This window comes from Drosophila suzukii, chromosome 2R (genome assembly GCF_043229965.1).
Source record: "Drosophila suzukii chromosome 2R, CBGP_Dsuzu_IsoJpt1.0, whole genome shotgun sequence".
Classification (NCBI taxonomy): Eukaryota; Metazoa; Arthropoda; class Insecta; order Diptera; family Drosophilidae; genus Drosophila; species Drosophila suzukii.
The window spans coordinates 6,079,440-6,096,678 of NC_092081.1; the positions used below are offsets into that span (position 1 = coordinate 6,079,440).

The 17,239-nt window shown below is 48.3% G+C and overlaps 2 protein-coding genes across 18 annotated transcripts in view; one reads left to right on the forward strand and one right to left on the reverse strand.

Moving 5' to 3' along the window:
- Positions 1-17,239, reverse strand: part of Strn-Mlck (Stretchin-Mlck) — a 46,873-nt gene that overhangs the window by 1,029 nt on the left and 28,605 nt on the right. For 4 of the 17 annotated variants that reach the window (XM_070994724.1, XM_070994721.1, XM_070994720.1 and 1 more), the window contains 19 exons: positions 16,427-17,137; positions 15,630-16,370; positions 14,791-15,498; positions 14,555-14,727; positions 14,114-14,201; positions 12,317-13,640; positions 11,892-12,024; positions 10,753-10,921; positions 8,959-9,004; positions 7,829-8,700; positions 6,905-7,322; positions 5,788-6,175; positions 3,961-4,269; positions 2,808-3,082; positions 2,236-2,745; positions 1,835-2,176; positions 1,676-1,777; positions 1,171-1,348; positions 348-1,053 (listed from right to left, as the gene is read on the reverse strand). In XM_070994724.1, the coding sequence (XP_070850825.1) occupies positions 348-1,053; positions 1,171-1,348; positions 1,676-1,777; positions 1,835-2,176; positions 2,236-2,745; positions 2,808-3,082; positions 3,961-4,269; positions 5,788-6,175; positions 6,905-7,322; positions 7,829-8,700; positions 8,959-9,004; positions 10,753-10,921; positions 11,892-12,024; positions 12,317-13,640; positions 14,114-14,201; positions 14,555-14,727; positions 14,791-15,498; positions 15,630-16,370; positions 16,427-17,137 (8,193 nt within the window). Of the gene's footprint in view, positions 1-347; positions 1,054-1,170; positions 1,349-1,675; positions 1,778-1,834; positions 2,177-2,235; positions 2,746-2,807; positions 3,083-3,960; positions 4,270-4,946; positions 4,967-5,319; positions 5,459-5,787; positions 6,176-6,904; positions 7,323-7,828; positions 8,701-8,958; positions 9,005-10,752; positions 10,922-11,891; positions 12,025-12,316; positions 13,641-13,732; positions 13,998-14,113; positions 14,399-14,554; positions 14,728-14,790; positions 15,499-15,629; positions 16,371-16,426; positions 17,138-17,239 lie in introns of those variants that run through there. The other 13 variants (XM_070994723.1, XM_070994725.1, XM_070994727.1 and 10 more) reach the window with 10 other exon arrangements.
- Positions 9,158-10,751, forward strand: LOC108017784 (uncharacterized). The gene is made up of 3 exons (XM_017084925.4): positions 9,158-9,388; positions 9,450-9,643; positions 9,700-10,751. The coding sequence occupies exons 1-3, from the start codon at positions 9,252-9,254 to the stop codon at positions 10,728-10,730; spliced, it is 1,362 nt and encodes a 453-aa protein (XP_016940414.2). The 5' UTR covers positions 9,158-9,251; the 3' UTR covers positions 10,731-10,751.

Here is a 17,239-nt window from a genome sequence, read left to right on the forward strand (position 1 = left end):
GAATAAGGGTAGAAGGTATATGTAATTAGTAAGACATTTACTTAAGGCATTTTAAAAGGTCAATAAGTTGTAAGCCCTTTAGTTATATATATTTGTTAAATGTAATATTTCCATATTTAAAATAAATAATGCAATGGATGAAAGTCATTTAATATGTAAGAGATAATTTGGTAGAAATTGTTTGATTTAAGTGATGTCATTTTCATGATTCAAGTTATTTACTGGTCAGCAATTATAATTTTAAAACCCAAAAAATAAATTAAGTTTAGTTCCCTGTTTAATATTATTGTTTTCAAAACTGTAGGCAATACACTCAAGATCCGTTCGGGGTCATGGGACAAAGTTACTTCTACTGATGCGTCCCACACTCGCCACCTTGGCTATTTTGAAGGGCTCAAAGGCAAGCGGAGGTTTGTTAGCAGCGGATGCGGATGCAGAAGCAGGAGCAGGGGACACCTGGAACCTGTCCTTCAGCTGGGACACCTTCAGCTTGGACTCACACAGAGGCTTGACCTGGGGCTTGGCCTTTGGCTTCTCCCGGGCGGCACTGTCCTCCAGTGACTTTTTGCGCATCTTGATGGTGTTGGTAAAGTCGGAACGCATGATGGCCTCGCCGCCCTTGACGGGCAGTTCCAGAGTGACAGGGTGAAGCTCCGTGTCCTGGACAACGGTGGGCGAGGAGGAGCTCGCCTTGGCAATTGCCTCTAGCTTCGACTTGGCCAACGAGAGGAGCAGCGTCTCCTGGGCTCCACTGCAATTGGAGCACTCGCTGTAGCCGGAGTCACTTCGCTCACTACACTGTGATTTATCGCGCAGCTTAAGTACGGTACGCTTCTCCACTGGTGGCATCTCCACGCTGAAGTCGTCCTCCTCCTCGTGGAGGGATGTCATCTGGGAACTCATCCCAATGCCAATGGCACTGGCCGTCAGCATGCTCAGTCCCGAAATCGAGGGCCTCGGACTACTCAGTGCACCCAACGCAATGGCTGAGTTCCTTCGCGACACCGACAAACTGGCCATGCGTCCAAGAGCACGGATGGCATTGCCCGTTTTCTGGAGGATTAGCAGGAGCAGCAGTAGCAGGAGCAGCAAGCAACAGCGGGCAGGGTTAAAAAGGTAGAAGCACTGGGTTAGGATCTTAGGGAGCAGCTGGCTAAAGCATTTACTAACCTGCCACTTGCGCCGAATGATGAACTTCTTCAGCTTGTCCGTGCAGATCTTATTGTTACTGAGATGGTCATCATGGCGCTGGCACAGCCACTTGGACTCCAGGCACTGCTGGGCGGTCAGGCGCTCCTCCTTTCGGTGAACCAGCAACTGTGAGATAAAGTCCTTGGCCTCCTGGGAACTATAAAAAGGGCAGACTTAAGTAAGGATAATAGATAAAATAGTGAGTTCTTCAGAGCAAGAGGATCCAATTTTGACTTAGTTAACTTAGTTATTGGATGGTTTTTCTATGGTTATTTATTATCTAGATTGACATATTTGATAGGTTCCATTGTATAGAGCATTAGATTGATTTATGAATAACAGAAGTCGAATTCTTTAGAAATGGAAACAAAACTTTCCAGAATTTTTAAAGAGTTAATGGACATGCTACAATACAACTCATACTATTATTCCGATTTCATTATTAAGAGGTACATCTTAAGGATTACTGTATCATAGGACTTACACACAGTCGAAAGCCTCGTCATCGTAGTCGTAATCGGCTCTTGTAATATTCGAGAAGGTTTCCACATCGGTGTCGCCCATGAAAGGAGAGAGACCCGATAGCCTGGAAAAGAACGGAGTCACAGAGCAACTAAACCAATAACCCAGATTCTGCACTCACAGCACATAGCAGATGACACCCACGCTCCACATATCGGACTTAAATCCAATGGGTTCGTAGCTAATGATCTCTGGTGGTATAAACTCGGGCGTTCCAAAGAGAACGCGGACGGGGGCTTTCGTATCCAGCCGTTGGGCCAGGCCAAAGTCAATGATCTTGATCTGGTGGCTGGTGCGGGTATGGCACATAATGTTCTCGGGCTTCAGGTCCAGATGCACCACACTCTGGCTGTGCATGTAGGCCACTCCATCGCAGACCTGTCGCAGGAACAGGATGCAGTCCATTTCGGTCAGGGTGAAGTCGTCAGCCACCACGCGTTCAAATAGCTCACCACCAGTAATGCTGGGGAATCATACAAGATGAGTGGGGATCTTGTTATAAAGGCAATCCATTATACTCACTACTCCATCACCATGACAATCTCCCGGGGACTTTCGAAGGAGGCTGCCAGCTGGAGCAGTTTCGGATGCTGCAGCGAACGCATGATGGAGATCTCCTCGAGCACCTTCTGCCGATCCTGCGACTTGATGCACTTGATCACCTTGGCGGCCAGCAGTTGCTCCGGCTGACCGCGCTCCTGCACCTTGTAGACGATGCCAAAGCGTCCTTTGCCCAGCTCCTCAATGATCTCGAATCGCGACTTGAAATCTCCGCCGGACTGGACGCTCACCGACTGGCCGAAATGATCGGTGACATCCGCTGTAGTCCTCTGTGGCTTGCTGGTGATCTGCACCAGTTCGCTGGCCTGACCGGGTTCACTGCGTCCATGGATATTTTCAGCACGAATCCTGAATCGGTACTGCATCTGCGGCTGGAGGTTCTTGACGGTGTAGGCCAGGGTGTCCACCACTCGTGTCACCTGCTGCCAATTGTCCTTATCACAGTCCTCACCAATGGTCTGCATCTCAATGCTAGGGGTTTAAAGAGGATGTGAGTGATCAGCCTTTAAGGGGTTCTACTTCAGAATACTCACATGAAGCCCGTGATCATACAGCCACCGTCGTAGGGTGGACCGCACCAGGCCACTGCCACGCGATCTGGTCCCAGGGATACGCTGGGTTGGCCACTGGGTGGCTCCGGAGGACCTTCAACTGCCACCGAGGCAGCCGAAGCCTCCACGCCGTAGTCGTTCATCACCTCCACCGTGTACTTGCCACTGTCGTCCGCCGAGATGTCCGTGATATAGAGCGTCGACTGTTGGCCCGAAGTCCGGATCGTCACATTGGAGCTCTCAACAATGGGATGGCACTGTGGGGAAAAGAGAGATTTGTGTGAGAAATTGAGAAACGCACAGGGAAAAGGAAGATTTACTGAAGGGCTTGAAGGGTTACTATATTATATTTAAGATTTAATTTTCCTAAATGATTAACATCTTTAAGGTTTCGAGTAGAAGTCTCTGTATTACAAAGAAAAATTGATAAGAAATATTACTAGTTTTGATAAATTCAAGAACAAATACAGTTCTTAATATTAATTTAAGTTTTATTTATTGATGAAGATGGAAAATCGAAAAATTACATTTTTCAATATCAACTTAACACTATTCAATGCATCAAATGCCTCCTGATATTTATCTCTGTACGGATTAAGTAATTTTTTCTGCAAATATATTGTTTACACAGCCTTTAGTGTGAAAGTTAGATAAATTTGGTGCCTCTTCAAGATAAAAGAATGACGAATAACTCAATTTCGGGGTGATTTATTTGGTAGTGTACCTCAAGCTCTGGCAGCCAACCTTCGCTGGTGCGACTCGCCCAGCATTTGCGGTTTGCAACCATTACGTAGCCAGTCTAGGCAACCCAAGCAGCCCAACTAGCCCAGCGAACCCAAGCCCGACCGAACAACACCGCAAACTGATCGTGACACAGTCACAACAATCGGAGACCTAGGCTAAATGCCCAAAGCGAGACAGTGAGCTATCGAGATAGGGTGCAGAGTGGGCTTATGGCAGATAAAGAATATGGAATATGTGGATCCATAATCCCCTGGTCTGCCTGCTTTAGCCAAATTGGGTCAAGATTGCACAACACCTCGCTCCGGCTCGAAACCGGACCAATTACCATAAGCCTACTGCCTCACAATGATATAGGTATTTCTATATTTATAAACCCCTTTTGAGGACTTACCGCCTTGTACCAGATGACTTTGGTGCCCGGGAATGGCTCGTAGCGAACGCTCAGCCGAACATGTCCACCGATGAGGGCGGTGCAGTCCTCGGGGCGTCTCAAAATGCAGCTTCTGGCCGCCAGCGAGGAGCTGGAGCTGTTGCCCCTGATGGCGGGCAGTACCAGGAGGGTGGTGTAAGTACGGGTTGCGGGTATCCGCCGGGTTTCCGCCTGGGGGTGCTTCACCTGCAGGCAGATCTCTCCGCTCCTTGAGGCGGTGACGTCACGCATGCGCAGAAGCCGAATGCCGTTCTCTGGATAAGACTCCAACTGAAGAAAGGGTAGAGAACATATGGAGGATTAGCTAGGAATCTTATATACACTGGGGAAAAAGTAATAGAATTCTTAATTAAAGAATAATTACTTCTTTAAGTGAAGAATATTATTGGGCTTTCTCAAAGCTTTATCAATTGATATTTTATTGAGCCATAAATATAATCAAGAACCATGTTATTGATAGATATTTTCAGAAAAACGGTTTGGTTTTCTTAATTAAGAGAGTGGTTTTTAAATATCTTTTAGTGTATTGAAAGGCCAACCTAAATATCTTGTGAAAAGGGAAATTGGTTCCATCAAATATTTACTTATGTGTTAATTGAATTCAAAGTGTGTCAAGCGAAGCGAAGAGACCTTTCAAGATGTTTTTTAAAAGAATATAACTTAAGTTATAGGTTTACAAATAATTAACATGATTCCACTTTGTTTGTTTTATAAAAGTACAAAACGGAGATTTTTAAGTGAAATCCATTTTACCAAATATTATAATTGGGGTAAAGGAATTCCGATATTTGAAAGTACGCCACTATATATCTTTTACGACCCACTTTATAATACTTTTGGGATAAGCAATGAAGTACAGTGATTCAACGACAACTTTTCTGTTAACTTTTAGTTCTTTGAACTCTTTTCTCAGTGTAGCCCGTTCACATGGGTAAACAATTATATACTGTGTGCACAAGTGTCTGGAGAGGAGAGGGAGCGACCGATCCGATCCGGGACCGAAGCAGACTATAGTGACGCGACGCCAACTGAGGTTGCTATAGAACTGAAAGGCCTCTCCGTGGCACGCACCAATTAAGCGAGCACCGACAACGGAGAACGGAGAATCGGGAACGGGAATGGGACCCCGAGCGGACCTCGCCAAACGGAATTCCATGAGCGGCGACCGAACGATCGTGACAATGACACTTTCACGCCCGCTCTCATTTTCATTGGAGCACAAACCTTATCGAAGGGGGATAGTTATAGAGGGCTCATGAATGCCAGCGACATTGATACACTCGCACTCGGATGCAAGTGCAATCGAACTGCTTCGCCTACCTGTGACATCTTGTCACGCCCTTGCTTTCGATTGAGATTCCGATTGAGATTGGGACTTTGGCCTGCCCAAGCATCTGGATCGGGGGTGTATCTGTATCTGATAGTTGCGAATTTTCGGGTCTTAAAACCGGGGACCGAGGGCACCGAGATGTGCGCCGCTTGAGCGCCGACGAACGAATGTTTCCCCAGCAAAGGCGACATCGTTGGCATGCAGCTCGCTTGCCGGCGTATTTCAATCTTCGCTTTTGGGCCTCCAATATGTGCGGCTTATGCAAATGAGCATGCTCTCACACACTCCGACTCTGGCCCGATATACCGATACACACAATTATTATTATTGTTTTCTCCGCCAAAGGTGCGAACAAGCAGCCTGCGGCAAGGCAAGAGTCGAAATGAAGAGCTCTGTTTTTGCGATTTTGGGGCCAATCGCTCTGTTCGGGTTTTATTACTTTTATTACGCATACGCACCGTCATGTTAAGTGAGTCATCCGAGTGGGCCAAAAGTTGCCCGTTGAGGTACCATTCGGCTTCCGCTTGGCAGGGGAAAACACGGGCGTAGAACAGGGCTTCCTCTCCGGAGCCGCAGACAACCGGAAGTGGGGACTTCAGGAGCTGGACACACTCCTCATCCTGCCCACGAAGATCCCGCTCCAGAACGCACAGCTCCCCGCTGGTGCTGCAGTCGCATCCGCTGGATATGGACAGGGAATCAGAGTGGCAGGCTGAGCTCCAGTTCCAGGTGGAGGCGGAGTCATTGATTCCGCTGGTAAACACCTGGCAGCTGTAGATGCCCGAGTCAATGTCGAAGGCGTCGTTGATTCGCAGGCACAGACGTCCATTGCCGTGATCAATGTAACTGCAATAAGTATTAATACAAGTGCGATAAATAGTTGTCGCTGCGTATGGCGAACACAAAGGGAGAAAAGCAACGTTGTTATTCAATCGAGGCTAATCGTTCGAAAATGGGTGCTTATAAAACACTCAGTTGCGGTCAGCACATTTACATTGTTCTCACAAATTAATTGAAGTGAATAATATTACTATATTGTAGGTTTATTACTACATTGTAGATTTAAATGGTTCGGTTAATTGCGAAAACTGTCTTTTCATAATTAAAACGATACAGATTTTATATTAAATCAGTTCGTTTCGACGTAGTTCAGCCAAGAAGGGCTGTATAAAAAATAATATCTATAATAAACAAAATTAAAAATATTTAATATATAGTCATTTTTAAATGTATTTTGTATCTATGGGGTTGTGGTCTAAAAATATTTTGAGTCTCCATAAACTTTAATTTAATTAGTTTAATAATTGGTGGGATGTACTTAATAACAAATACTCTATAAATATTTATAAACAACATTTGTAATCAATTGGAGTCGAAAATATTTGTAACGTTTAAATAAGAAATAAAATAAATTATGAAATTAATGTAGCAACGATTTGTATATGTCGGAGAACTAGTATCTGCCAGCACAACCCATGGTCAGACCTTAAAGACTTTACTTCCTCTCCGACATATATTATATATTCATAAACAAACTGTATGATCAATTACAGGTACTTCATCAGATATACTCACTTGAACTCATCACTGTCCGGTAGAATTTCGCCATTCCGCAGCCACACGTAGCTGTAGGGCTCGTCGCAATCGATTGCGCAGCACAGATCGATCACCTCGCCCTCGAGCGATTTAGTAATCTCAGGCAGTGGTTCCGTGATGACGGCGCGACGCCTCAGAATCTCCGTATTTGGTTCGTGGAAGGTGACTGCGGTGGAACTGATCAGGGGATCGTGGTCGCCGCTAATGATGCAGGTGTATAGGCCCTCGTCCTCTCGCGTCACATTGTCCACGATCAGCAGGGCCATCGATTCCTCCTCCTGCAGCAGAATGTGCACTCGCTCCGACTCCTCCAGCTCCACGTTGTTGTGGTAGAACCTCACCGAAGGCACCGAGGAGCCCCGATAGCCACTTGCTAGAGCCATGCGTCCGCCAATTGCTGTGGGATTTAAGTAAAATAGGTATTTGAGTTGAAAGCACAAGAAAGTAAGCATTTCTATGATCATTAAACATGAGTTACTTCACAGATTTGTAAGGCTGAGAGTAGGAAATTGTTAGAAAGGAATTCACTTAAAACTACTGAATAAGCTTTTAAATAATCTCCATTTATCTCTTTAGTCCTAGAAAAAAATCAATCTTGTTTAAAGTATTATCTAAAATAAACTATTTTATGATGAAGACATTCCTTCTTTATGCACTTTAACTCGTAGATCAATATTTTTTAATAATTCGAACCAAAGAACTTTAACCTAATAAAAATGGTTTTCAAAACCGTTTTAAAGATCTCAAAAGTGAGCTAAGATTCATTTGGTTGCAAGACTATTTTCATCTTCAAAAACAAAATCATCTCTATTTTAAAATCGGTTCATGAAGAAAACAAATAACAAATCTTGTCTTTTTTCAAATTTCAAACCAATTGAAAGAGAAGTTCAAAGTTTCACCCACCTGTGGATGGACCCATGATGCGCCTGTACAAGTGGGCGTTTCGGCGGGAGGAGGAGGCGCGCACACTACGCACGGAGGGCGACTTGGAGTAGCGGGAGCAGCGGATGACATCCAAGCGAGCGGTGGCCTCGATCCGCCCGAAGTCGTTCTCCAGCGTGACGCGGTACAGGCCGGCATCGTCGAAGGACACCTCATCGATCTCGATGATGCGGAGGTCGTCGATCTCCTTGACGGCGATGCGCGGCGTGGGCGTGACAATCAGGCCGTCCTTGTCCCAGGTGGCCCACGGCGTGGGATGTCCGGAGATGGCGCACTGGAAGCGTACGCTGTCGCCCTCCTCGACCACGCGGTTGTAGGGAATGGCGAGGAACTTGGGCGCCGTGATGGCATTGCGGGCGTCACTTCGCCTGCGCTCCGAAATTCCGGACAGATCGATGCTGCTGGTGCGGTAGGATAGACGCAGCGGGGAGAAGCTCCTGGCGGGTGTCGATCTCGGCGTGGAACGGGGCGTGGAGTGGGCGGAGAGCAGGCCACTGGGACGCGTTAGCTGGCGACTCAGCATGTTCTCCTTCTCCTCGGGCACGTCCACGATGATGCAGGCGGAGGAGAGGCTGCGACCCACCGAGTTTTTCGCCACGCACGTGTACTCGCCCTCGTCCTCGGGATACACACGCGGAATGCTCAGCGTGGCTTTCGTGCCATCGAAGGACATCACGTAGTCCCGATCGCTGGGCACCACGTGCCCGTCCTTCTCCCAAATGATGAATGGCTCCGGATCGGCCTCGACGTGGCACTCCAGCGATATCGCATCCCCATCGCAACAGCGCAGGTTTCGCAGGTTGCGAACGAATCGGGGAAGGGTCTCGATGTTGCTGTGGATTATTAATAATATTATTACTATTTTTTATTCTGCTAAAATGTAGCCTAGCCACTATTTTGAGTATTTCAATTCAGAATCGAGGCCTAATAGGCATATACAGTTGATATTAACACATTTGAAAAGAGAGAGTCAATCTCATTTTTTCTTAATTTGTCACTTGTTATAGTTAGGCTTTTAAATTAGTACACCTATCTGTGCAAATATTGCCTCAAGTACTTTGTACTTCTCTAATGAAACAAGATGAACTCACCCATGTCTCGTGTGCACTTTATCCATGCGGCTTTTGTTGAGTATATCTGGTGAAAGTAAAGAGTAAATAAGTGGTAATATATAAACATTTAAAGGAATTTTAAAATTGGCGCCAATATAAACTGCTTGCTACGAGACAAGCAGTTTACAAGGTTGGTGTCTTTGCTGAGCGTCGATATCCCATCAACCGATAGCAATTATCGACTTTTTACCTGCTCTAACAACCAATCCAATGTTTATTTTTAGCAAAGTTTTTTCCTTGTTTTCTTGCTAAATTTCGGTCATAGTTATAATATGAGGGGCATGATTATCGTGCCCATGGACCTGGAGCCCGGCTTCCGCAAGGCAGACATACACAACATACCCACTCTTAACAGCGGAATGGTGTTCAATTTCTGCCTATCCGCCGCCTCTGACAAAACAAAACAAATGTGAGTTCCATCTCTTTCGCACTTGTGTGGTATATCAAATATATTCCATTTCTCCCCTTAGTTCCACGGAAAAAAGTGATCTTTTAACGGACTATGTTCAGATGAGGAGGCATGGCGAAACCTGTGAACTGAAGGGACTCGTGTTCCCCGCCTCCGACTTTGCCAACACGGAATCCCACGCCAATGTGGCGCTCAAGGTCGTGGAAAGTGCCCGTATCATCACGGATGGTCAGTGCAGCCTGTGCCCCACATCTGGTTAGGATTACCCTTTGCCCGGGAGCAACTAGCTTCTAATATTTAACCCTGCATAGGTACCTGTGCCCACATTGTGGCCTTCACCTTCTGGCTGCTAAGCAAAAGCACCGACCGAAATCCCTCCGCTGTGGTGCAGTTTTGGGGCCACGAACTGGAAAACCTGGTGCAACCGGAGCCCACGGCGGCCACTCGCATATGTGACATGATACCCAAGGACGAGGTGCGACTGGAGAGCGAACTGAATTCTAAGGAGCTGAGCGCCAGCGAGGGACAGGCTTTCCTAGAGACCGTTCTAGAGGAACTTGCCACCTGTGGCAGGGATTCCGCTCTCTATCGCCAATGTGTGGACACCACCGATGAGTTCGAGCCCCTGTTCGTTCACCATGCGCTGCTCAGGGCAGCAGAGTACAACATCGTCGATCTGGCCACCTACGTGCAGCACACGGAGCAACTGGCTCAGACCGGAATTATCGAAAGCCTATACGAGGTGACTCGGGACCAGTACAAGTCCCGACTGTGGGTGGAGGTGCAGTACATGCGCATCCGTTGCTCCATGATGCACCTGATCATCAACCGCAAAAGTGCCGAGGATGACGATCAGATCTTCAACATGATGTTCTGCAAGGGACGGGACAAGAACAACGAGGATCGAGTGCAGCAGAAGCAGCACAAGCGGTTCATATTGAAACAGACGGAAAAGCTGGAGAACAAGAATTATATCGAGTGCGGACTGATCCTGCACGAGAGCTTTCCGTTTCTATGCGCCGCCCCCGATGGCATAACGGACGATCACATCGTCGAAATCAAATCGCCAAAGACTGAGGAGGACTTTGAGAAGTACCTCGAGGCTCGCGAGTCAATAGCACCCAAGTACATGGCCCAGATACAGATCCAGATGTTTGCGGCCAATGTGAAAAAGGCGCTCTACTGTGTGCTGAGCCCGACGTTCGAAGTCAACGGAGCCCTGCACTACGTTTGGGTACAGGCAGATCCGGAATTCGTGTCCAGTTTGCTGGCCATGGCCGAGGAGTTCTGGCGCGACGTAGTCTTTCCCCGCCTTATGAATATCTACCCACAGTTTGGTTAATAAATGGAAAGTATACACTTACCTTTGGCGAATATTTGTAGCGATATTACAGCCTTGGCCTCGCCATGGCAATTGCTGGCTATCACGGAATAGGTGCCGGTGAAGTCCAACTTGGCGCTGGGTATTTCCAATCTGTACTCTGGTCCGTCTCCAATGCGCCGGAAGTGGGGCGCGTCCTTGTAGTACTCCGGCTGCGGGCGAAAGAAAACGGTGCGATGAGTGGGCTGGCTGACTCAAGGTCACGTCGCGATGAGCTTCGTCTATAAGGACTTGTGCGGCTGTCGCAGATCATGAATCACGACTGTCTTTATACAAATATCGAAGCCGTTGACGCGGACGGCTCTGCTGTCGTTGTTATTATTGTGTTAAGCTTATGGCCATATAAGCACAAAATTGAGTTTCGAGACTGTCGAATAGGAAAACTGGTAATGGGTATACGTTGCCCACCCTGACCTCCTACTCCTCCGGCGCCTCCTGCCTGCCTGCTCGCTTCCTTGGTCGACAGTGCACGACAGTGGCTAATAATATTTTTTATTTTTGCGCTTTTTTTCCTTTTTGGCTCGCGTAATTGTTTGTTGCGAACAAGCCTGTTATTTGATATGGGTTGAACTTGAATTAGCGTTTGACAGCGATTCGGATTTGTAAGATCTGTGGTCTTGTATAACGCGCACCGTTTCAGTATGACGCACTTGTCCGTAATCCGAGCCAGCTGCCCCTGCGCTCTATTCTTCACGTGCTTTTGTAGCCACTATATGGCCGTATCGGGTTCTGGGCTGGTTACCTCTGGGCGGGATGCTCCGCTTGTTTGGACACTTTGTTCGCGCACTCGCGGATCAATCAACAAAAATTCTATCCGCGCGAGCAACTGTGGCAACTCAAAAAAAACGGTCTACTAAAGTGTCTGGCCCACTGGGCGCTGCCTTTTTATAGTGAACTTGGCGGAAATTGTGTATAGTCCAACTTCCTGATGCCAGTAGGGCCCACGTGGCTGCTGTTCACCTGAACTTGAGCCTCTGATAAGACAACGGGTTTGGAAGCGAGAGGAGGTAGTGATTGGACGACCCACATTTGCTGACGCCGCGAATGCAACTGACTGACTGACCGCCGGAGAACTGCGCATGCGCAACAAGCTGACTCTCGCGAAAAACGTCATATACTCACGTTCAGAAAATCGCGCAGCCAAACGACTTCGGGCTTGGGATCGCCGACCACCTCGCAGAATATGATGACATTGTCGCCCTCGTAGGCTTCGCTGGAACGCGGCTTGACCACAAACAGGGGCTCCTTGGAATAACTGGGGGAAAATGCATCATTAGTTAGGGCTTTCTATAATGTCGCTCCGGAGTTCACTAAATGCTCTTGGGAAAACATAATCTCTGGACGTCGGATAACATTTAAAATCATTTTTGATTGGATACAAATTTTGCTCAAAATTCAAATATGGATTTCAAAGAAATGCTTTCTCATATGTAAAACCCTAAACAATATTAAGTACTTCTCTGGCTATAACCATTTAAAATTGTATAACAACTGTGTTACATCTTGACATTTTTGAGAATTAGAAAACCGGAATATGCTTTACTTACGGAAGATCATCAGTCTTGATGCTGGGAATTTCCAGCTGACGTGGCGGAACCATTGACTTGTTCTCCTCCTCCTCAATTGCCACCCGGCAGATGGTCTCTACTTTGCCCACAACGTTGGATGCAACGCACACATAAATGCCGGCATCCCTCATCGTAGCCTCGGCAATGATGAGCTCCACAAATCCATTGGAGTCCAGGGTGGCGGTCAGACGACGACTGGGGCGCAGACGCATCCCGTTGCGATGCCAGGTGACACCAACAGATGGATATGCCTCCACCTTTGTGGACAGGCGGATTTCGGAGCCTTCACGGAAAATGTAGAAGGGATCCAAGGGCACATAAAAATCGGGTGAGATGTAGGCCCGGATGCCCTTGTCCACGACCAGGGTGCAGTGGCAGGATACGGAGCCCAGTTCATTCTTCGCCAAGCAGGTGTAGGTACCGCTGTCGTCCAGCGTGGTTGCGGCAATTTCCAGCGTAAAGAACTGTCCCTCTGCACTGATGAGATGCTTCCTATCGGTATGGATGAGCTGATCGTCCTTGTACCACAGGATGTCCGGTACGGGATAGCCCACAATCTGGCAGGTGAGTCGCACTGGGTAGGTGACCTGGACGCGACGATCCCTCAGGCGCATTGTGAAGATGGGCAGTGAGTCACCGACATCAGCCACATTGCGACCATGGGCAATCTCCTTCAGACGCGAGTCCGCCTCATAGATCCGCGAATCAGAGACAACCTGGAGGCGGGCAAAGGTGGAGACTCTGCCCTTCGAGTTGGTGGCCTCGCAGGTGTATCGGCCGGAGTCCAGTTCGCTGACCGTGGCGATGGTGAGGGCACAGGTGGAACCGATCTGCCTGATCTTGACGCGTTCCGAACTGCTGCTCAGTTGAATGCCATCCTTGAACCAGTTGACCTGCGGCCTCGGCGCTCCACGCATGTTGCACTGCAGGGTGAAGGAGGAGCCTAGTAGAGCCTTGGCCTGGCCCGGCAGGATCTTGACGAACTCCGGCAGGCACTCGACGCCGCCCACTTGGAGGGCACTGCTGGTCTGGACAGTGGGTCCCCAACCATATCGGTTCTTGGGCGTCACTCGGAAGTGGTACTCCACGTTGGGCTTCAGGTTAAAGGCGTCGAAGGAGTTGATGGGCGTCAGGCCCAGCTCCCGCCAGTAGGCTCCGCCTTCGTGACCCACAACCCAGGCCTCCACCTTGTAGGCCATTACCGGAGCAGAGTTGGCACTAACCGGCTTGCCCCATGACAATGAGATGTGGGTGGGTCCAGAATCAACGACCAGGGGTTCGGTGGAAATGCAACCCGGTGGATCTGAGGAATGGTACACAAAAAGACGTAAGTAAATGAGCCTTAAATGGAATTGGTGCTGAATCTTAGGATGACCTCGATTAAAACTCTTTACGCCCCGGAGAAATATTTTTTATTTTCTTGTTTCCACTACGTAAATGTATAAGCTGGATTGCTGTGCTTTATATAATACATTATTTATATATGTAGGTACGATAATAAAAGTAATTAAGTCAATCGTTCAGAAATACTAACAAAAGATAAATACAGGAATAGTTTTTGTGTGCTGGGTTTCTACGATCTCACAGGAAATTTCTTTTGTCGTTTGTTTGTTTGGTTTGTTGGGGCGATTAAACCGATCTGGAAGAGAGGCAAATAAGGCTATGTCTTACAGTAGAGATACAAAAGACAGATACGCAAACGGACAACACGGGACAAAACGGACTATCACAAGACCCTAACAACCATATAACCATATAACACCATGTAGAACTCACCTCTGAAATACGAAGTGTCGCTATAGCTGTCCAGGGGAAGGCCCCAGCGTGGTTGCGTTGGAGTGGCGGAGCGAGCGCGCGGGTTTACCTATAAGTTTTGTAGTCAGAACGATATATTTATTGCTTTGAATGAACACATAGAGTCAGGTCAGGAAAGTAGACTGAGGGCTAAGTATGATATAATTGTAATTGTATTTGGTGCTTGTTGAGGGAGGCGTTCGAAATTTGCAAAATAAATTGTATTAATAAGCTTTATTCGGATTCTTTCTTTTTGGGTATTTTAATCTGGAATAAGAGAAGAAAAGCAGAGAAGAGAAAAATAATTGCAGCGGTTAGTTTGCGAAAGCGATAGAGGGACAGCCACAAGCAACAGAAAGAGATCTGCAAAGATCTTATGGGATCTGCAGATCTACAGATCCCGACACAGATATAGATATGTACCGTCACAGTGACGAATATCCTGTCAGTGCCAAAGTTGTTGCGGGCCACCACGAAGTAAGTGCCAGAATCGGAGATCTGGGCTTGTTGCACAGAGAATCTTGTGTAGTCGTCGGACACCTCTTTGCTGACCCGATCCGACTGGGTAATGTCCTTCGTGCCCTTCATGAAGGTGACTGCAAAATAAAGAATCCATATTAGAAGTTGCTCCACATCAGGGGGAAGAGAGTCCAGCTTACGCTTCGGTTTCGGATCGCCGGCAATGCGGAACGACAGCGAGAAGGGATCGCCCACGGCGATCTTCATTTCGGTGTCTGGTCGCGACAGGAACAACGGAGGACGCTCATCCTTCTCAGCTCCCACGGCAACGTCGACGTTGACATTGGACTCGATGCGACCGAAAGCGTTGGAGGCGCGGCAGGTATAGGTGCCCTCAACCTCGGGACCGGCATTCATGATGGTCAACGTGTAGACGCCTTTGTCGGTCAAGGCCTTCACATTGGGTCCATCCACCACCCGGCGATCGCGGAGCCACTTCACCTCGATGGGTGTGCTGGTCTGCATGAACTCGGCCGAAATGGCCACGGTGCCGCCGTTGCAGACCGTTTGGTTGCCCAAGGGCAGCAGGAAGTGCGGCTTGTTGGGGTCGCGGTGGAAGAAGCCGTGCGTCTTCTGCAGCGAGTAGTGCTGGCGGCCCTTGAAGTCCACCTGGTGGGAGATCTTGTTCTCGGCTCCCTCGTTGCGGGCCACGCACCAATAAACGCCCGAATCCTTTTCCGTGGGATTCAAAATGGTCAGCTTGGCGTAGCCATCGGCCTGGTCGCTCAGCTTGTACTTCTCGTTGCTTTCGATGGGTTCGGTTCCCTTGACCCACTGGATATCGGGACGCGGCTGGCCACGCACGCGGCAATCCAGAACCAACTCATTCTCGTTGAGAGAATATGTGTCTGCAAAGGGAAGATAACTGTTAGAGGGTTTCTGTGCTTTTAAAAACAGGTGGATTAACAGAAGCGGTTAGAACATCAAAGATGTACAAAGGCGAAGATGAAATCCGTAGCTCTTTCCAGACGGGTAATACCTCGGATTGGCTGCGTAAAAGTACTTGGCAATGTGGCCTCCTTGAAATGCTTGTACACACGAAGCTGCGCATGTGTTAAACTTTCGCCAAAGTCGTTGGTGGCACAACAGGTGTAGTTGCCACTGTCATCGGCCACCGCAGCAAAGATCTCCAACGAAGCCTCCCCGTTCATGTAGAGCGTCTGATAGCGATTATCCCTGGGCAGGGGTTTGTGGTTCTTCAGCCACTCGATGTTGGTGTTCTCGTCTCCCGACACGGCGCACAGCAGTCGAAGATTGGCCCCCTCCGAAACAGTGCGATCATGCAGTAGGGTGTGGAACAGCGGCTTCGCCTTGCCCACGCTGCGTAGGACCCGATCTCCGGCTCGATGAAGCTCTCCATTGCCGTTCACTTGGCTTCCGGAACTCAAGTGCGACTGACTTCGTGACCAGTGAGAGCTATCATGATCGCTAATACTGGGAATCTCCTCCTGGCTAACGTTAATAAGGCGCTTTAGATCGGCCGCCTTAATGGTGGTGCTAGTCGAGTCGATGCGATCCTCGTGCTCGGCATAGCAGGCGAAGATTCCACAATCCGAAGATATGGGATTGCGAATAATCAGCTTCCTTACACCGCCGGGCTCTTCGATTGCCCTGTACCGGTTATTGCATATAGAGTGGTCATCGCGCATCCAACTGACATTGGGCCTTCCATTCACCTGACAACTTAGCACTATCTCATTTCGCTGGGCATCGTAGGATTCTAAAAGAAAAAACACAATCAGCTGAAATTTTCAATAATGATCTATGTATAGTTACCTATTATACCACTGGAGAAGCTCTGCGGCAAGTTTCCAGTAGACTGATCCAGCACACTTAGCTGGCCAGCACTCTCCACAGTCTGTCGACTATTCTTAACCACGCATCTGTAGTGGCCACTGTCCTCGACTCGGGCATCGTAAATCTCCAGACTGATGGCTCCGTTTATGTTGTAGATCTTGTGGCGGGCATCTTTGGTCACACGCTCATCGTTCCTCAGCCAGTGGACGTCCTCTATGATGCCGGTCACATAGCAGATGAGCTGCGCCTTGTTACCACTGCCGATGGTCATGGCCTTCAAGCTGGTCTCCAGATTCAGTCGCAGCTTAGCCTCCCGAGCCTTGGCCTTGGCTGCAGCATTGTCATTGGCCGAGGCAGGTGAGGATTCCTCCCGCTTAATCTCCTGGATGACCTTGTCAATCGGTTTCTTTTCGGCAGTTCGCTCTCTAACGTAGTCGGAGGCCTGGACGAACTTGCTGATCTTCATCTGCCCATTCTCGCTCTCCGCATAGCAAGTGTACAGACCGGAATCGTTGCTGCCAAAGTTGGTGATGGTCAGGAGTTTCACTCCGTCGCTCTGCTCTGCATACAGGTACTTGGTGCCCTCAATGGGCAGCAGGGTATTATCCCTCTGCCAGTAAATGTGGGGCTTGGGACTACCCGACACCTTGCACTCCAAAGTGAGCTGGTTGCCCTGGGAATGATATGCATCTGGAACATGGACGGAGATAAAGAGACAAGACCCAAGACACATAAGACAAAGTACTACAAAAGGCGAAGGAAGTGGTGCAGTAGGATGTTAGTTTTCTTAAA